General features: G+C 43.0%; 1 protein-coding gene across 2 annotated transcripts in view; it reads right to left on the bottom strand.

Annotated features, from left to right (window-relative positions):
* DDX31 (DEAD-box helicase 31) overlaps window positions 1-21,917 on the bottom strand; it is a 157,511-nt gene that overhangs the window by 65,355 nt on the left and 70,239 nt on the right. For both annotated transcript variants that reach the window (XM_089675089.1, XM_089675090.1), the window contains exon 15: window positions 13,097-13,147. In XM_089675089.1, the coding sequence (XP_089531215.1) occupies window positions 13,097-13,147 (51 nt within the window). The remainder of the gene's footprint in view (window positions 1-13,096; window positions 13,148-21,917) is intronic.

The following is a 21,917-nucleotide window of genomic DNA, read 5'->3' as shown; positions in this document are numbered from 1 at the left end:
GGCCCATGGATCAACGCTATGTTTGGAGGAGGAAGAACAAGGCCTATGATGAAAAGAACACCTTGCCTACTGTGAAGCATGGTGGAGGGTCAATCATGCTTTGGGGCTGTTTTGCTTCTGCAGGTACAGGGAAGCTTCAGCGTGTGCAAGGTACCATGAATTCTCTTCAGTACCAGGAGATATTGGATGGAAACGTGATGCAGTCCGTCACACACCTGAGGCTTGGGAGACGTTGGACCTTTCAACAGGACAATGATCCCAAGCATACCTCCAAGTCCACTAGAGCATGGTTGCAGAGGAAAGGCTGGAACATTTTGGAGTGGCCATCGCAGTCACCAGACTTAAATCCGATTGAGAACCTCTGGTGGGACTTAAAGAAAGCAGTTGCAGTGCGCAAGCCTAAGAATGTGACTGAACTGGAGGCCTTTGCCCATGAAGAATGGGCGAAGATACCCGTAGATCGCTGCAAGACACTTGTGTCAAGCTATGCTTCACGTTTAAAAGCTGTTATAACTGTAAAAGGATGCTGTACTAAGTACTAAGATTGAATGTCACTTGGGGGTTGAATAAAACTGATAATGCTGTGAGCACAGAAAAGACATTTGTGGTTATTTCATTATAACTGTTATGTTATATTTGTCTGACCTACAAGTGCCTCTTTAATGTAAATGTAAGCAAGATGACTGAATGATCAAAAGCAATGTCAAACTGGCCAAAACACTCAATTTCAGTGGGGGTTGAATAATTTTGGACACAACTGTAATCAGACCGCTAGGGAGGTTAAGAGATATAAGAAACAGTCTGGTGATTTACAGTTTATCCAAGTTCAAGAGCAAAAAAGTGAAGGAGTTGGTCAAAAAATCTAAAAATAAAATAATAAATGAGTTAAGTTAAAAGCAATATCTTTGTAAGGGAGAAGAGGTCCATCACATTAGGACACAAAAATGGAGGACTCACGGAGTGGGGTAGAGTTATAAGGCAGCACCCAGTGAACATATCCTCAAAAGCTTGCCAATGTCCACTCACCTGAAGGTACAAGCCTACAACCCGGAGCCTATAAATATTCAGCCTTTGGCCTGTATTGTACAATTAAGATAGCTCATTTATTGCAGTCAATCAGGGCTTATATGCAGTTGCTGCATTCATTTTCCTTTTCAAGCTCTTTTCCTTTATTTTCACCTTATAATCCTTCTAGTAACATATTTACTGTCTGGGGGTGAAAACACTCATTATATTTTATGTATTCTGGCCCCTAAGGACCAGACTACAGAACCTCCCCGCCCAGTGTCAGATTTATAAGGGGGTAAAGGGGCAACTGCCCTGAGACCCTTGACAGAAGGCACCCCTCTATACAAAAATTTAAAATATAAAAAAAAATAAATAAATAAAATAACATAAAATAATTAATAATTAAAAAACACTTTCTTTTATTAAATGTATCTTGGGAAGAAATATTTTGCCTGCCATCATCTGTAAATGTTTTTACTTTGGACTGGTATATTGTATTGTTTTAAAAAATGAATTCTGGTGCCCAAGTGAAGCACACATAAGAGTTCTTACACTTTTAAAGTGGTTATAAACCCTTAGTCTAGGTCAGGGGTGGGCAAACTTTTTGACCGCAATGGGTTCATATATTGGACCCGGGGGCCGGACCAAGAGTAGATGAATGATGTGTATGTGTCATCCATAGTAAGTATAGTAATATTTCCCCATAGTAAGCATAGTAATTAATCCCCCATATAGTAATTCATCCCCCATAGTAATTAATCCCCCATATAGTAATTCATCCCCCATAGTAATTCACACCCCATAGTAATTCATCCCCCATAGTAATTCATCCCCCATATAGTAATTCATCCCCCATATAGTAATTCATCCCCCGTATAGTAATTCATCCCCCATAGTAATTCATCCCCCATATAGTAATTCATCCCCCCTATAGTAATTAATCCCCCATATAGTAATTCATCCCCCATATAGTAATTCATCCCCCATATAGTAATTCATCCCCCATATAGTAATTCATCCCCCATAGTAATTCATCCCCCATATAGTAATTCATCCTCCATAGTAATTCATCCCCCATAGTAATTCATCCCCCATATAGTAATTCATCCCCCATATAGTAATTCATCCCCCATATAGTAATTCATCCCCCCTATAATAATTCATCCCCCCTATAGTAATTCATCCCCCATATTAAGTCCCCAAGTCCCCCCCTGTGTCAATTCACTTACCTTTGCTCCGCGCGTTCCTCTCGCCGTGTTCCCGCGCTGTTCCGGTCTTCAGGGCGGACTGTGAGAGGAGCCTAGCTCCCCTCACGTTCCTCACGCTGCCCCGCCTACACACATTCTGACAGCCGATGTTTGCCACGCTCCGCGGGCCGGATTAAAGGGTCCGCCGGGCCGTATATGGCCCGCGGGCCGTAGTTTGCCCATTGCTGGTCTAGGTTCACACCTATGCGTTTTCTGCTGTGTTTTGCGTTTTGCAGAAACGCACAGCAGTCCATTTAACATGATTTCCTATGGGACAGGTTCACATCTCCACGTTTTCACCCCGTGCGTTTTTTGGAAAGGGTCAGGGACTTTTTTTTAAAACGTAAAACGTTTCGTTTTCGGTTTTATAAATGTCAATGGAGACGCTGCAGAAAAGCATGTATTGTATTTTTTATGTGTTTTTGATATGTTTCGCGCTTTATTCTGCCCAGCAACAAGTTGAAAAAAACAAAAACGTATCAAAAACGCATGTGAAAAACCGCAAAAAAGCACTGCAGAAACGAATCAAACACACACTGCATAGATGTGAACCTAGCCTAATAAGTACCCAGTGAAGTGACTGACCTCAGGTAATACACTGAAATGTACATAAGTTGTACCTGTGGACCTGTCTATCTACAGCTGTCTTTCCACTACATCCATTCAAAGTGCAGAATTTACAAAGGATCTCACAGCTCTTAAAAGCAGGGGGCGGGGAGCTGAACTTACACCACTGAGGAGAGCTTTGAGAGCTGATTGGAGGGAAAGGAAAGCAACAGAGCTGAGGCTGTCAATCAACTGGAGGTCCCTCCCCTGTCACCAATTTTCTCTTAGTGTCAGAAAAACCTGTCAGAAGTGACTCATGCTGAGAGCAGAGGAATGAAGCAACAGACAAATTACAATTAGTGCTCTTAATTAATACAAGTATACACTATAGATGGATATGCTCTGTTCATAATTCATGTCTGAGGCTAAAGTTTTTTTTACCTTCATACATTCTATGTATGAAGGTAAAAAAACCTTTTCTTTGCAGCAGCCCCCCTGAACCCCCACTAATACTCACCTAAGCCCCCTCTTGATCCAGCAATGTGTACTGGAGTCTCTGCTATTCCGGGACTCCCTCTCCCCATTGCCTGAGATAGAGGCAGGAGCCATTGGCTCCCACTGCTGTCAATCACAGCCAGTGAGCCAATGAAAAGAGAGAGGGGCTGATCTGCGGCTCTGTGTGTGAATTGACATGGAGCATTGGCTGGGGAGTAGGCAAGCTCCGGTGCCCACATAGCAAGCTGCTTCCTGTGGGGGCACCCAACAGGAGGGAGCGGCCAGGAGCGCCGATGGGGGGACCCAAGAAGAGGAGGAAACGGGCTGCTCTGTGCAAAACCAATGCACATAGCAGGTAAATATAGACATGTTTGTTATTAAAAAAAAAAAAAGCCTTTAGAATCACTTTATGGAGGTAGCCGATGACTGCGTGCTTATGTATGATTTCAGAATTACGTTGTCATGCATTTTGAAAATGTGTGACTGTCATTGAGAACGTAAACCAACTCTGTGTATGATGCCCTCCTGAACCTGTAGTGCCCAGGGCCCCCTAAGGTCTAAATCTGGCTCTACCCCCCTCCACCACCAACCTCTTCTCCATAATATAGGACAGAGATGTTCTGTAGGCCCAACATACTCCCTGATAACATCGCCTCAACTAACAATGCAGAGTGCACAGGACAGAACCGGATTTTTGGCAGGATCAATGGGAATGTTTTTGCACTTATTGGCAATTTGCTATTTTTACCAGCCCAAAAGGGACAAATGACAAACCGTCTGATAGATGAACCCTCCAGCATCTAAGAAACCCAATCTAATGGACTGACTCCTGAAAACTTCTTGCAGGAAGGGATCTCTACAACTTTGGATCATCCCTGGAGATCAGGGACAGAAACACACGCAGGATCTTCTTTCCGGGCAGCTTAATACTGCAAACATGTGCAAAATAACACGGCTGGCTTGTCAGGCAATGATGTACACACAGAGAATGACGTATGGCCGGGTGGAATTCTTGGCACCCTAATTACCCCACATATAACATAGACTGTGGCCTTTCCCGGCAGCCCATAAGGAATATATCAGCCGATGCAGCTTCTTAACACTAAAAAGCAGCCGAAGTGGCTCAGATGTGGCTGTCAAGGGAACGCTGCAGTGTGACATGTGAAGACAAAATGCATGCCAGATTTGGAGCTAATGGGACCTCTCTCCTGAGAAGCTGTCCTTTGCCGATCTCTCGCTTTCACCTCGCTCCCCGTCTCATCGTTAGCCTGCTTGCATCTATTCTCAGAGACGTCGCTGACGTGAGGAATGGGTAGGTGACATCGGGCAGCCTCTGTATCTTGATTAGGGCGAGACCGGGTTCATATACCGCACAAATGCTCACGTATACGGAAAAAGGAACAAACTCGTCTGCCGTCTTCAATATATCCAGAGAAAATCTGGCTGGTTGCTGCCACAAGCCCGACCCATGTCTCTCCAAATGAACAATACACACAATCCCCATCTTCACATACAGCTTATATTATGGGGAAAAGAACTTCTGAATTATAGAGGTGCCCAGGGAAAGGATTAGGTTCTTTCCGTAAAATGAAGAAGTTGGCTGTTATTTACAGCTCTCAGCTCATTAACTTCCACAAGAGGAGAGGGCTGCGTGAAGATTGCGTATTTATCCAAACATCATCATGCTGTGACAGGCTGGGTACTAAAGTTGGGAATGAGGTAGATACTCAAAAGACTGAAAAGTAATTCATGGCAGCACCTTAAAAATCAGTACGTGGCAGCTTGGCTGATTTCAGATAAGGCATCAAAGTCTACATAGCCCTTGCCTCTTGTGGAAGTTAGTAACCTAAGGGCTATGAATCATTAACATCCTCCAATGTGAACGAAATAGATTTTCTTTTGAACAGGCAAAGAAGTCTGATGAAGTGATCTTAGTATAACAGGCTACATTCACATCTATGATTTTATTTTATTGTAATGCAGTTTCAGTAAAGTGTACTTTGAATAAATTACCATTCATCCCCATGGAAGGTGCATTCGCTGATAACTGCACCCTTATGTAAACTGTAAACACTACTGCCTAATATATATATATATATATATATATATATATATATATATAGATATATATATAGATATATATATACACTATACAGTAATACCTCGGTTTACAAATTTAATTCATTCTGCAAGACTTTTCGTATAGCGAAAAATTTGTAAACCGAAACGCCGTTTCCCATAGGAATGCACTGAAAACCAATTAGTCCGTTCCGAAGGTCAGAAATAAGTAAACGCTACTAAAATATTGCATGAGTTATTTTACCAAGTCATGCGGTATTTTAGTAGTGACAACCATGTGTTAATGTTTTTAACTGTCAGCGGGGTTCCCCACTGACAGCTGAATGTAAAAGAATTGTCAGCAATTAAAAAAAAAAATTTAAAAAACGGCATGGGGTCCCCCCTCCTATCCATACCAAGCCTTTCAAGTCTGGTATGGATTTTGAGGGGAAATTTCACGCCAAAATTAAAAAAAAAAAATGGTGTGGGGGTTCCCCTCTGAAATCCATACTACACCCTTATCCGAGCCTGCAGCCCAGCAGGTCAGGAAAGGGGGGGGGGAGGGAGAGACAAGCGAGCGCCCCCCTCCTGAACCATACCAGGCCACATCCTCCTTTATTAAAAGAAAAAACTCAAAGAATGTCCCCCTACGTAGATTCAACGTCAATCACAATGCATGCCGTCACTGCCGCTGCCGACCTGAAGAAAGAATTTAAAAAGCCTCCGCTTCAGACCATGGCTTCCAGTCATCTGCTTGCTTCGGTGGTTTGACAGTTCTTAAATATGTAAGGGGCGGGGCCACCCAGGGACATCACCCGAGTGACCCTGCCCCATGTGACATCATTGATGTCACATGGGGTGGGTCACACTACACTTTTTGTTTTCTGTGAATGAGTAGGGGTACCATGTACCCCATACTCATTCACATGGGGGGTCTGGGATCTCGGGGCCCCCTTGTTAAAGGGGGCTTCCAGATTCAGATAAGCCCCCTGCCCGCAGACTCCCACAATCACCGGCCAGGGTTGTGGGGAAGAGGCCCTTGTCCCCACAACATGGGGACAAGGTGCTTGGGGGGGGGGGCTTGACCCCCTCCCTTTCCTGACCTGCTGGACTGCATGCTTGGATAAGGGTCTGGTATGGATTTTGGGGGGGAGCCCCCCCCAACATTTTTTTTCTTACATTTTGTCGTGGGCGTTCCCCGCAAAATCCATATCAGACCCGAAGTGCTTGGTATGAATGTTTCCTTTTAGTTTCTTAAAAGAAACAAAGTTTCCGTTAACCCTGGGAAAAGAGACAGCTAATTCTGTGAGCTATAGTAAAGAAAAAAAAAGCCGGCAATTGCATTAAAAAATCGGCACCGACATACACTTCGGATTGCGAAAAAATTTTGAAAAACATTCGTAAAACGGGGCATTATTTTCAATGGATTTCATAAAACGAAATTACATTAACCGAGGCGTTTGTAAACCGAGGTATTACTGTATTACCAAATGTATTGGGCTGCCTGCCTTTACACGCACATGAACTTTAATGGCATCCCAGTCTTAGTCCATAGAGTTCAATATTGAGTTTACCCGCCCTTTGCAGCTATAACAGCTTCAACTCTTCTGGGAAGGCTGTCCACAAGGTTTAGGAGGGTGTCTATGGGAATGTTTGACCATTCTTCCAGAAGCACATTTGTGAGGTCAGGCACTGATGTCAGACGAGAAGGCCTGGCTCGCAGTCTCCGCTCTAATTCATCCCAAAGGTGTTCTATTGGGTTGAGTCAGGACTCTGTGCAGGCAGTCAAGTTCCTCCACCCCAAACTTGCTCATCCATGTCTTTATAGACCTTGCTTTGTGCCCTGGTGTGCAGTCATGTTAGAACAGGAAGGGCCATCCCCAAACTGTTCCCACAAAGTTGGTAGCATGAAATTGTCCAAAATGTCTTGGTATGCGGACGCCTTAACAGTTCCCTTCACTGGAACTAGGGGGCCAAGCCCAACCCCTGAAAAACAACGCCACACCATTATCCCCCTTCCACCAAACTTTACACTTGGCACAATGCAGTCAGGCAAGTACTGTTCTCCTGGCAACTGCTAAACACAGACACGTTCATTGGATTACTAGACAGAGAAGAGCGATTGGTCACTCCAGAGAACGTGGCTGAGTTGCTGTTGTTCCCAGTTGCTTCCACTTTGTTATAATACCACTAACAGTTGACCTTGGAAAATTTAGTAACAAGGAAATTTCATGGATGGACTTATTGCACAGGTGGCAACCTATCACGGTACCACGCTTGACTTCACTGAGCTCCTGAGAGCGACCCATTCTTTCACAAATGTTTGTAGAAGCAGTCTGCATGTCTAGGTGCTTGATTTTATACACCTGTGGCCATGGAGGTGATTGGAACACCTGCATCCAATGATTTGGAGGGGTGTCCATATACTTTTGGCAATATAGTGTGTGTATATATATCTTACAAATAATATATATGTATACACACACACACTGTAAATATTGTTTTGTATAAAGGTAGGAAAATGTATTGAGCTTCTGTGGATAAACTTACAAAACTATCCCCACATTTTGTAGACCCCTGATGAAGTCACGTGGTCTGTGACGATACGCATGGGGAGGAGCTGAGGTGACAGGAGGGTTCGATGCACCGGAGACATCACAGAAAACTCATCAGCGCAATGTCCTATTGTTTAGCAGTTTTACATTGATATACATCTGAGTGTAATTTTAATAAAATACTTGGCTTTCTTAACATACTACACCATAGCTGCTTCCTTTCTGCTTTGCGTTCCATACTGCAGACTTGTAGCAACGGAAGGTTACCTTACTTATACGAGCAGTGGGAGAGAGAGGGAGAGCAGAGAGCAGATGGAGACATCTGCATAGATCCCCAGAGACGGGGAAAAGCGATTGCAGACCTGTTTATATAGGTCATCACGTGAAGGTGAGGATCCATTTCAGATACACGAGTGTGGTGGTGCACATAAGAGTGAATTTGACAGCACCGTGGAAAATGGATCACTCACCAGTAGGAAGATCACAGATTTCATTGTTTATTATTGGAGGACTTTTCAATTTCACTGTGATTCTTGGGTTAGCAGGTTTGAAAGATTGTGTTTATACATACTGTATGGACTCACAAGTGAATATTTTTGCTCTTTTATACAATATGGTGATCATTTTGTAAGTTTATTCACAGCAGCACAACACATTTTCCTTTCTTTATATTTTTGTGTTAAGCAACCACATATAGTGATTGCAGCAGCTGGGTTGGTATTAGTTTGTTGACACTATTTTGCAGCGCACGGATTACTTTTTCTTAAATTTTTTTTTTTAACATAAAATAAGGTCCCTCTAAATGAAAATCCTTGTCTGCCATTGACCTGCTCTTGTAGTAGGATGATCTGTTTGCCTTTCCTGCCCAAATTCCTGTTTAACAAATAAATCCACCAAAAAGGGATAGTTGACTTATAGTTTGATGCTAAAGTTTTCATTATAGGTATGTTTTGGTAAGCAAAAATACAGTTCTTGGTTTTGTTGTCTCCTACCTAACAGACTCATTCCTACTGCGAAATCAGGAGGAGGGAGGGGGTGGGGGCTCCTGTATCAAAGTCTACGCACGTACCAAATCCAGCTACTATGTGATGCGCACGCCTGATAAAATAAACCTAAACTTCTTTTACTGTCCCTGACACCTTCATTTGTGTCTCACTCGCTTCCCTTCCAAGCACTGCAGCTTACAGTGGGAGGGTTTTAGCAACAGAAACACTGCTGCCAATCCAGAAAGCAGTGGGTGGGACTAGGTGTGGTCAGGTGCTGATTGGCAAGTTATAGATAATAGCAATTGTGATTGCCACACCCCTCACAACATGTAGGCACAAACCTACTTGAGAAAGGCCACTAAGCTCTGAATTCAGGAGCAGTGCAGCACTGTAGTGCAGCTCCAAGTGTGTAAGAAGTCCTGTTGAAAAGTGTATAAATAAAGAATTATTTAAAAAAATGTGTTTAAGCACTTAATTATAAGTGCATCTGTACTTACTGTACTGAACAGCAGAAGAACGCTGTACACGGAGCAGCTCCATGTGTGTAAGATATAAAGAGTGGCCTCAGCTCCTCCTGACAGCCATGCCCCCCTCCCCGTGATGCAGTGCGCCCTGCCGCTGGGGCTTAGTCGTATACTACCTCTATGACTAAGCCCCGAGGTTGGGGTGAAACGCGTCTGTGGCATAGCTATTGGGAGAAGCTGGGGCTGAGGCCTCTGCCCTAGCTGCTCCTGATAACCACACCCCCTGATGCGATTAACCGCGAGGCAAACAAGGCGGCTGACTAGGGCGACAAATTTTACGGGGCAGCACCGCCCCCAGAAGAAGGGACCTGGTGAACGGACTTGCCATGCAGGGTCGCCATCAGAGGGTTACCGTCGGTACCTCCTGTAGGTGGCCCAGACAGCAGAAGGATTGGTGTGCTGCATGGACAACAGGAGGGAGAGCCCAAACAACACAAAAAGACTCACTTCCTCTGGCTCTTTCCTCTCCACTTTTTCTAGGAAGTGTAATGTGGATTTTGGGAAGGGGGGGGGTTGGTATTTGCTAGAAGGAATGGGGGGAATAAGTGCTAGTAGGGGAGAGAGAGGAGTGAAAGGGAGAGAGAGGTGAGTGAGAGGGAAGAGACATGGAGAAAGGGAAGAGAGAGAGAGGGAAGAGAGAGAGAGAGGGAAGAGAGAGAGAGAGGAAGAAGAGAGAAAGGGAAGAGAGAGAGGGAGAGGAGATAGAGGGAAGAGAGAGGGAGAGAGAGGGGGGGGAGAAAGAGAGGGAGGGGGAAAGAGAGGGAGGGAGGGGGAAAGAGAGGGAGGGAGGGGGAAAGAGAGGGAGGGAGGGAGAAAGAGAGGGGAGAGAGAGAGAGGAGATAGAGGGAAGAGAGGGGGGGAAGAGTGAGGGGGGAGAGGGAAGAGAGAGGGAGAAGAGTGAGAGGGAAGAGAGAGGGGCGAGAGAGAGAGAGAGAGAGAGAGAACAGTGAGAGGGACGAGATAGACGGGGGGAGAGGGAAGAGGAAGAGAGAGAGAAGAGAGAGAGAGAGAGAAGAGAGAGGGGGGAAGAGAGAGAGGGAAAGAGAGAGAGGGAGAGGGTTGGGAAGAGGGGAGAGAGAGGGTTGGGAAGAGGGGAGAGAGGGGGGGAGAGAGAGAGGGGGGGAGGAGAGAGAAAGAGGGGAGGGGAAGAGAGAGAGGGGGGAAGAGAGAGATGGGGGAAGAGAGAGGGGGGAAGAGAGAGAGAGAGGGGGAAGAGAGAGAGGGGGAAGAGAGAGAGGGGGGAAGAGAGAGAGGGGGGAAGAGAGAGACAGAGAGAGGGGGGAAGAGAGAGAGGTGGGAAGAGAGAGAGAGAGGGGGGGAAGAGAGAGACTGGAGAAAGAGGGAAGAGAGAAGGGAGAGAGAGGGAAGAGGAAGAGAGGGAAGAGGGGGAGAGGGAAGAGAGAGACGGGAGTGAGAGGGAGAGAGAGGGAAGAGGGAGAGAGGGGAGAGAGAGGGAAGAGGGAGAGAGGAGGGAGAGAGAGGGAAGAGAGAGAGGGGGGGGAGAGAGAGAGAGGGAAGAGAGAGAGGGGGGAGAGAGAGAGAGAGAGAGAGAGGGAAGAGAGAGAGAGGGGAGAGAGAGGGGGGAGAGGGAAGAGAGAGAGAGGGGGAACAGAGAGAGGGGGGAGGAGAGAGGGGGGGGGGGGAGAGAGGGAGAGGAGAGAGAGGGAGAGGAGAGAGAGGGGGGAGAGGGAGTGAGGGAAGAGGGAGTGAAGGAAGAGAGTGAGGGAAGAGGGGGAGAGTGAGGGGAGAGAGAAAGAGAGAGGGAAGAGAGATACACCACTGTCTATGACTAAGCCCCGAGGGCAGGGTGAAACGAGTCTGTAGCATAGCTATCGGGAGGAGTTGGGCTGAGGCTGCTCTTCATATCTTACACACTTGGAGCTGCTTGGTGTGCTGCGTTCTCCCATTGTTAAGTACAGATGCATTTACAATGAAGTGCTTTTGAACATATGTATTTTTTGTTTTATTCTTTACTTAAACAATTATACAAAACAAAAGTCAAATTGCTTATAAAGTGTTTCAGGAAAGACACCACAACCAGAAAGCGTGTAACACCACTGCCTGTGCACAGTGGCCATCAACCATAGACTGCTTGTCAGCTGTCTCCCACCCAGTCCCTTGCCATATAGAAGAATAAGGAAGACTGAGAAAAAGAGAGCGAAATCTGGAAGAAGGAAAAAGAAGAGAAAAGGGGGAAATAAAGGGAGAAAAGGGGGAAATAAAGGGAGAAAAGGGGGAAATAAAGGGAGAAAAGAGGAACCAGGAAGGGGACGGGGTAAGGCCAAGCCCTGGACGACACTCCCTGCACTACATTCCAGTTTGAAGGAAGAGGGTTTCTGTGATTCAGTCACCTGCCAGGAGCATTTCATATTCCCAAGGACGTAAACATTGTCCAATGGGACCAAGTGGGCCTGAACTTTTCCTCCCCCTCCCTTTGGGAGTAGCTGTGATATTTTTCATGCTATGCAGCTCAGTTATCTTAGATAACCACAGTGTGATCATCTGAGGAGGAGTACCTGTATCCAGAGGGCAGGAATACACGCCTTTGTATTCAAGTGATGGATCATCACTCATATTTACTTAAAAGGCCATCATTCTACTTTATTAAATCTTGAATTTACTTTTTTAGTCTAGTTGGAGTATTTGGCAAATATCATTACTAATACCCCACTTCTATAATTGTATACTTACCACAAATATTGAGGAGTCACTAAATGCATCACAATATACAGTACCTTGTGTGACAGATAAAAAAGTCAAGAATCCTATATCCATGAAAAATTCTGAGCTTAGATTAATATTTAAAGTAAAGAAAAAAGCAGCAAGCACAAGGTTCTAGATACAAAACCTCCCATAGCAACAACATATAATGTGCAGCGCTATCGAAGTATATCAAACATAACAGGCACTAAATAAATGTTTCATGTGATAAAACAAGCCGCTGACGTCAACCGTATGACGAAACGCGTAGGTAAGTGCCTAGCGTGATGACATCATGTATAGCAGCCGCTATACAAGAATAAAAAGAGTGGATGGTATAGCACTGCAGCTCAACCGGCTTGATATGCTGGTTTATCTTTCTATTAAAGATGAGTGCACTATTTTAACTTCGTAAACACCAATTTTAGAGATATACTGCAGCATGAGCTTTGCTCTTTTATTTTTTTTGTGCTTTGTGAGTGGAACTGGAGCTAACAGTGGGAATACATCATCTACCATGGGTACGGTTTGCGATTCATCCCTTCAGTGTGTATGGCTACTCATTAGTATGAGAGACCTCTAGTTCTGGTAGGCATCCAATTCTATTCATACCTTTATTGGATACTCGGGAGCTGTCCTGGAGACTGGAGTTTTTATCTGCACTATTTCTTTTGGACTTCCCTTTTGAGCACAAGTCCATATTCATTGGACATATTATTTTTGCCTTTTCAACTGTATGTGGTTATTTGAACACTTTAATGATGTCTTTTCACACATAGTTACATAGTTAGTTTGGCTGAAAAAAGACAAAAGTCCATCCAGTTAAACCATTAAAAGAAAAAAAAGAGTTATTTAAAAAAAAAAAAAAAAGAAGGATATTTGTATGTGACATATCGATCTTCTTATGTTTTATCACATTTATTATATGACACATTTATTTAGAGCCTGTTACAAAAAAGGCCAAGATGCAAACATACCTGCACAATCCAGGTCACTTGAGGGAGATCCAGACCACGAGCAGCAACATCCTGAAAGAGACAGAACAGCAATCCAGAATTAAAGTCTCAGCCATTTGCCAAGGCCAGAATCATTGGCAGTTATTCTATTCATTTATATGGCACTGGCAAGTTCCTCAGTGGTTTATAAAGAACACAAATGATAAATTTAATAGATACCCGTATTCAGGGGCGTCCCTAGTGTTGGTGTCAGCCGGCGCGGTAACACTTGGCGTCACCCCTCCGATGATCCCCGCAGGATGGATCGGATTTGCGGATTGAGCATAATGGATCAGAGTACAATCCATTATCCTCCCCAATCCGCAGATCCGATTGTTGGCTTGCAACCTATACAGGGTTAACTGATCTTTCAACAGTGGTCCAGTCTGCACATGCTCGAGAAGTGGTGTCAGATGGAAGAGGTTCCTGCTATCGCAGCCGCATTTCCTGGTTACAAACAAGTCCTAGATCTTGCACAGCCTTACCTAGATCAGTTAACCGTGTATAGGTTGCAAGCCAATGATCCCCGCAAGATGGATCAGATCTGCGGATTGGGGAGCATAATGGATCGGACTCCGATCCATTATGCTCAGTCCGCAGATTCGATCCATCTTGTGGGGATTGTCGGCTTGCTTTAAAACGTTCCTTTTCATGGGGCTCGAGCAGAGGGTCCGGTGTCACCCCGTGCGATAGGTGTCACCCGGTGCGGCGCGCACCCCCCACACCTGCCTAGGGACGCCACTGCGCGTACTTTGTCCAAACAGGGAAAAGCAAAAAGTCTGCTTAATGCCCTTCCCTCCAGAAGGACATACTGTACTAACCTTTCATTTAATCCATGCTCCATACAGCCAAGAAAAAGAACAAAATTAAAGATCTATCATGTAGCAGCAATATATTAGTTACTAACCTCTAAAGTTAATTTAATATGCTAGCCTCAACCCAAATTGTACACCTAATCCTACATTCCACCCTTAACTTTCTTTTAAACCATAAAACTAATCTGAAAGTGAACCTGTGCTTTGTCTATGGAGGTCAGCATAACAGGTCCACTTAAGTGCCCCTCCAGCTGCACATACCTTCTCTTTACTTCTCCATCATTCTGCTCCTATGCTGACAGTGAAGTAACATACTTTCTACTTTAACATATGGGGGGCCTCTGACTCAATCCCATTCCTCTTACCTGATAGCGGTGGTGCTTGGTGATTGGCCACTCAGGCAACCAGCAGTGGCATATGAGTTTGGGTGAGAGTCCTTAGCACTGGGTAAGCTCATAATCCTTGAGCTTACCCACATGGAAGAAAAATATATTTGAAATATATTTAAAAAATATTCTTCCCAAATATATTGCCATATATTTGAAATACTACAATTTGGGCCATATTCAATATATTTCAAAATATATTTCAATAAATATATACTGCATGTTGAAATGTGTTTTTATTACAAAATATATGAAAAATATTTTTAAAAATACATTTCAAATATACTGTATGTCTTTAAAAATACAAATCTACATTTTTGGAGTGCATTTACAAATATATGTAAAAATATATGTTAAAATGACTTTTTTATATGTAAAAAAAAATCTATATATTTTTTAAATATATTCTTCAGATTTTTTTTAACATATAAAAAAGTAATTTTAACATACAGTTGCAAGAAAAAGTATGTGAACCCCTTGGGATTACGTGGAGTTTTGCATGAATTGGGCATAAAATGTGGTCTGAACGTCATCTAAGTCACAACAATAGAAGAACACAGTCTGCTGAACATAATACTACACAAACATTAGATGTTGCCATGGTTTAATTGCACATAACATGTAAACATTCACAGTGCAGGGAGGAAAAAGTATGTGAACCTTTGGACTTAATAACTGGTTGACCCTCCTTTGGCAGCAATAACCTCAACCAAACATTTCCTGTAGTTGCAGATCAGACCTGCACAACGATCTGGAGTCATTTTGGACCACTCCCCTTCACAAAACCGTTTCAGTGTAGCAATAATCTTGGGATGTCCGGTGTGAATCGCTCTCTTAAGGTCATGCCACAGCATTTCAATGGGGTTGAGGTCAGGACTCTGACTGGGCCACTCCAGAAGGCGTATTCTGTGCTGTTGCAGCCATTGTTTTGTTGAATTACTTGTATGCTTTGGGTCATTGTCCTGTTGCATCACCCATCCTCTGCGGAGCTTCAGTTGGCGGACAGATGGTCGTACGTTTTCCTGCAAAATGTCTTGATAAACTCTGGAATTCATTTTCCCATCAATGACGACAATCTGTCCAGGCCCTGAGGCAGCAAAGCAGCCCCAAACCATGATGCTCCCTCCGCCATGTTTCACAGTGGGGATGAGGTTTTGATGTTGGTGTGCTGGGCCTTTTTTTCTCCACACATAGTGTTGTGTGTTCTTCCCAAACAACTCAGTCTTGGTTTCATCTGTCCACAGTATATTTTGCCAGTAGTGCTGTGGAACATCCAGGTGCTCTTTTGCAAACTTCAAACGTGCTGCAATATTCTTTTTGGACAGCAATGGCTTCCTCCGTGGTGTCCTCCCATGTACTCCATTCTTGTTTAATGTTTTCCTTCTTGTAGATGTGTCAACAAAAATGTTAGCATGTGCCAGAGATTTCTGTAGGTCTTTAGCTGACACTCTGGGATTCTTCTTTACCTCATGCAGCATTCTGCGCTGTGCTCTTGCAGTCATTTTTACAGGACGACCACGCCTAGGGAGAGTAGCAACAGTGCTAAACTTTCTCCATTTGTAGACAGTCTGTCTTACCGTGGACACATGAACATCAAGGCTTTTGGAGATACTTTTGTAACCCTTTCCAGCTTCATGCAAGTCAACAATTCTTGATCGTAGGTCTTCTGAGAGCTCTTTTCTGAGAGGTATGGTTCACATCAGACAGTGCTTCTTGAAACCAGTAAACCCAAAACAGGTGTGTGTTTTTTAAGGGCAGGACAGCTGTCAGCAACACATCCAATATCATCACACTGATTGGAGTCAAGGTTGGCTCACTCCTGGCTCCAATTAGCTCTGGGAGAAGTCATTAAGCTTAGGGCCTCACATACTTTTTCCTCCCTGCACTGTGAATGTTTACATGTTATGTGCAATTAAACCATGGCAACATCTAATGTTTGTGTAGTATTATGTTCAGCAGACTGTGTTCTTCTATTGTTGTGACTTAGATGACGTTCAGAGCACATTTTATGCCCAATTCATGCAAAACTCCACGTAATCCCAAGGGGTTCACATACTTTTTCTTGCAACTGTATATTTGTAAATGCATTTCAAAAATGTAGATTTGTATTTTTAAAGACATACAGTATTTGAAATGTATTTTTAAAAATATTTTTCATTTATTTTGTATAAAAACGCATTTCAACATGCAGTATGTAAATATATAAATATATATATATTTATTGAAATATATTGAATATGGCCAAAATTGTAGCATTTCAAATATATGGCAATATATTTGGGAAGACTATTTTTAAAATATATTTCAAATATATTTTTCTTCCATATGGGTATAAACAGGCTACTCTCTTTTCATTCCAGGCAGGACAATGGAATAGTAAAAGAAAGGTAAATAAAAGTAGCTGGGGAAGATGGCAATTAAAGTATAACTAAAGGCAAAACTTTTTTTTTTTTTTTTTTTTTTTAGTTTTTGGATAGAGTAGAGAGGGAGATTCACACTCTCTATTTGTCCTGTTTAACATTTTAACTGAACGCAAAAGGAATTTGCAAACTTTAGTTTGTCCCTAGAACAGTAACAGAGGGTAAATCTTCAAATGGGGACACTAGTTCTTGTGACAACCAGGGATTCCCACACTTTGGAGGGATTTCCTCTCACTTCCTATTGGACAGGAAGTGAAGGGAAGTCTCTCCTATGGGATACATATGGCTTAAAAAAAAAGAAAAATCTGACCGGGGCTATAACCCTCCATTACTCTATCCACAATTAAAACGTTTTGCCTTTAGTTCTACTTTAGGTGAATCCATTGTGCTTTTTCTCAGCATGGGAAAAGAATACCCCACATTAGAGTAAGGTGTGGTGCTATAGGTATCTACTCAAGAATCCAGCCAGAGCCATTGTATTCTAGATTCAGTAACCATTAAGCACAGGATGGGCATCAGAAACAGCTTTTCCTTGTATATTGATCAGCCACAGTATATGTTTTTCTATGATCAACAAAAGTATTGTCATCCTAAATAAGCTGATTTACATGTTCTCGCAATATGGAATGGGAATTAATAAGAAAACACAAAACAAGCCAAAGCATTATTTGCTGGTAAAAGTGTTTGGGTTGGGCTAACATATTCTGATTGAGGGGTTGCGCTTTTGATATACTGTGGCTGTAACTATACAAGGTGTGACAATGTAATTCCCGCAATGCCCGCGGCGTAGTACTATGGTGGTGAGTCACACAGCCATTAACACTGTTCTAACTTACACTCGCCTGGGTTGCAGACCAGTGAACTCAGTCTTTACGAAGTACTAGAAGAAATAAAATGTGTGTGTGTTGCGCTGTTGGCGGAAAATGAGTGACATGAATCTGGAGCATCTGGAGCAGCGGATTAACATCAAATTTTGCGTGAAAATTAGCTCTGTTACAATAGGTCAACACTTCAATGAAGAAACTAAGGGTCTCTGATTGGCATAGGCAGTTTAACCACCTTATGGTCAACACTCCAATGAAGAAACCAATGGTCTTTGAATGGCATAGGTGGTTTAACCACCTTATGGTCAACACTTCAATGAAGAAACTAAGGGTCTCTGAATGGCATAGGCGGTTTAACCACCTTATGGTCAACACTCCAATGAAGAAACCAAGGGTCTTTGAATGGCATAGGTGGTTTAACCACCTTATGGTCAACACTTCAATGAAGAAACCAAGGGTCATTGAATGGCATAGGTGGTTTAACCACCTTATGGTCAACACTCCAATGAAGAAACCAAGGGTCTTTGAATGGCATAGGCGGTTTAACCACTTGCAGACCGCCCACCTGCAAGGTAAGAGCGGCCCGTACAGGCAAAGCAACGTAGATTGCTGGCCTCTCCTGAGTACAGGGCACACACACCCCCACCTGCCAAATCCTGCTGCGATTGTACACAGTGGGAGTTTGCCAGCAGTTCCCGGTCATTGATTCATGGCTAGGACCTGCCGATTGATCGGCTGTGTCCAATCTACAATCATCGGCTGATGACAGTCCATTAGGGCTCTGTACAGAGGGAACAATTTCTCTGTTCATTCTCCATGCAAAACAGGGTGAAGAAACAAAGAGATTTTTAGTAAAAAGCAGCACACATTACACAAATTAACACTTGTTAGGCACACACTTAACCCCTTGATTACCTGCGATCCAACCAGTGTCATTATTATGGTGACAGTGTATAGTATTATCACTGAATTCATGTAACTTGTGATATCAGTATCAGTTAGTCAGTTATTGTCAGATTGCTCGCCACACTATCACAATACCCACTATAAGTCACTGATCACCACCATTAATAGTACAAAAAAAATAAAAATTCCAGTATATTCTGTATACCATAGTTTGTTGACCCTACAACTTTCATGCAAACTGATCAATATATACTTAATGGGATTTTTTTTTTTTTACCAAAGACATGTAGCAGAATACATTTTGGCCTAGAAATTTTATTTATTTACTTTTTTTATTGGATATGTTTTATAGCAGTAAGTAAAAAATTATTGGTTAGTTTTTTTTAAATTATCGGTATTCTTTTGTTTATATAATAAAAATTTAAAGAAATAACAATGGTAATCAAATACCACCAAAAGAAAGCTCTATTTGTGTGAGAAAATGATATAAACTTAATTTGGGTACAGAATTGCATTACCGCATACTTACCAGTTAAAGTAGCACACTGCTATGCCTGGAAAGGGTACAGATATGAACTTTTGGAGACTGTATATAGTCTTGGTTTCAACCAATTACATTACATAGTCCAATGTGGTTGAGTCACTCGACGCTGAAAAATCTTTTGATTCAGTTGAATGGGCATATTTGTGGGAGGTACTACACAGCTTTGGTTTTGGTCCTAAATTTATTTCTTATCTATGTCTCAGATGGCTCAAGTACGCAAGGGGACTATTCTCTCCCCCTCGTTTTGACTTCACAGGGGAATGAGACAAGGATGCCCACTTTCTCCAGGGCTGTTTGCCCTTGCCATTGAACCTATGGCCATCCTTCTCCATTCCTCCTCAGAGGTCCATAGGATAACAATAGGACTGTCGGAGGAGAAAATTTATAAGTGGATGATGCCTTATTGTAGCTCAGATACACTAATGACTCATTATTAGTGGCCTTGTCTGTTGCTAATGATTTTGGAAACTACTCAGGGATCCGTGTTAACTGGGGAAAATCGAACTGCCATGCTGGTGAAGGCCAGTCCACTGAAATGGGTCTCCCAGTTTTGGTACTTGGGGGTCGAAATTCATAGTGATTTAACATAGTACTTCTCTATAAACCTGAACCCAGTGGTCTCTACCTTGACTCAAAAATGCGCTGTTAGAAAGTCTTTGCCCTTAGCACCGGTCGCTTGCATTATTCTCATTAAAATGTCTGTTCTACTTAGGTTTTTTATTTGTTTAGGCACACTCCAATTCCTATACCTAATGCTTTCTTCCGTAGATTGGACAGTATAATCACTTCCTTTATTTGAAAAGATGCTACACCTAGAGTAGCCAAAACCACTCTACACTTACCAATTACCCTTGGAGGCCTAGCACTTCTGAGTTTTATTAAATATTACTGGGCTGCAGTTTTAGTCATGGCTCGTTGGTGGATTTTGGAATTACCGGCCAACCCTGCAGCCACCTTTGAGGCGGCCCTGCTTGGCTCAAAGGCCGAGCTTTGGAACCTGGTGCATTGTGGCCCACATTCTAATCCTAACATTACCCTCCCTATGAAGGCCACTCTTTGAGTATGGGCAAAGTCTAAAGTGATAAAAAAGGAGAGTTGGTCCCCGTTTACTCCACTGTGGGGCAAACCTTGCCTACCACATTTCCGATCCATTCCAGACCCTGTATTATGGGCTTATGATATTAAAGCATTGCGTGATATAGTTTCCTGAGGACGGTTGCTTACTTTTGATAATCTCAAAAAAAGACGTGGCCTTATATTTCCTTCTGGCTGGATAATATACCTCTAAAGTGTCGCAACTTTACTCCCTGTGGCAAACTCATATACCTACATTGACTGATGATGATTGGGAAGAGGGTATACAGCAATACTTGCCATAGATGATCTCTGCACACAATAGATTCACTCAACTTAAGTTTCTGCATAGAGTCTAATACTCACCCATTCGTCTGTCAAGAATCTACGCCTCTAGGGACCCACTATGCCCTAAATGCAACTCGGAATCAAGTACATTTTTTCATATGGTGTGGGTGTGCCTATGAGTGCAGGAGTTCTGGAATGGAGTAGTGGAGGATATAAACACAATTGGTAAATTGCGGATCTCTTGCAATCCAATTAATTTAGTGTTAGGGATCTGTGATACTATAGAGGCCCCTCAATCTAAGAAAACTCTTTGTCTTTTACACAGCATTTTATGCTATGAATGTGCTTCTACTCCAATGGAAAAGGCCCCATAACCCTGACCGTACATCAATGGAAGACCTTGGTCAATGCTGCTTTGCCCCTGTAAAAACAGAAGTACTGTACATGGGACGTAACTGCCCCAATAAGTTTAATAAGATATAGGCAGCTTGGGTGAAGATGCTATCTCTATAAAAGGTTACAGGTCACCTGCTCTCCATAGAGTATTCTCTGCTGCCTATTGATGCGGAGTGGCCTTCTCTACTGGTTTACAGGGGACTCATGCTTTCTTGTCCCTTCCTCATATTTTCTCCCCCACCCATTGTCATGTATCCCCTTCTCTCCTTCTACCCCACCCCCTTCCTTTATCGTCTTTTCCCTTCCTTTACCCCTCTTTTTTGTCAGCTGCATTGTAATTTATATGTGGGTCATTTCCCTGAAATGTTTTCCCGCTGACTAGGCGGAGGTGGGAATAGAATTGCTGACCTCTTTCTGATAGTGGGAAGGAGGTGCTGACTCAATGTATTTTATATATCCTGCCAGATATGCAATGTGAACCTAGTAGACCTTTGTATTTTGAATCCTATGTAATCACTGCTTGTTTGCCAAAGATTAACCATTGCTATATGTTATGCCTTATTAGACTTATTAAAATTAGAATTATTCAAATTTTAGCGTTTAAAAAAAAAAAAAGAAGTAGCGCACTGCTAAATAGCAAGATATGGCTTGGTCGTGAAGGGGTAAAACTCTGCAGAGCTGAAGTGGTTAAGGAGGGGTGGGAAGATGTCCACAATGATGCAAGAATTGGGCAGCCAAAAACACAATTGACGGACACAAATGTGGAATTTGAAGAGGTTACAGGACTCTGTTCAGAGGAAAAGACTGGAACTCTTGCCTATACAAGTAGATTCTTCCCCACAACAATGCTCCTGCATGTGATGCATTAGGTATTCGAGTTCTTGGCACAGTAATCCATTCCAAAACGTGACCAACCACCTTATTCCCCTGACTAAGGCCCCTGCGACTTTTGGATGTTTCCGGACATCCAGCATGCTTGTCAGAGATCATGGATAGCATTCTGGGAAACAAATTCCAGGAATGTTTTAGACATGGGTACAGTCGTCTAGAATAGTGTTTCGCTTCACAAGGGGACTACTTTGAAAGTAACAACAGTACAGTATAGGTAAGAAAACATTTTTTTACAGTCCATTCTGGGAATTAAATTGTC

Source organism: Staurois parvus, unplaced genomic scaffold, assembly GCF_062004578.1.
Source record: "Staurois parvus isolate SC_StPar_1 unplaced genomic scaffold, SC_StPar_1.0 ptg000154l, whole genome shotgun sequence".
In the NCBI taxonomy this organism is placed as follows: Eukaryota; Metazoa; Chordata; class Amphibia; order Anura; family Ranidae; genus Staurois; species Staurois parvus.
This window is presented reverse-complemented; position numbering and strand designations above follow the sequence as displayed.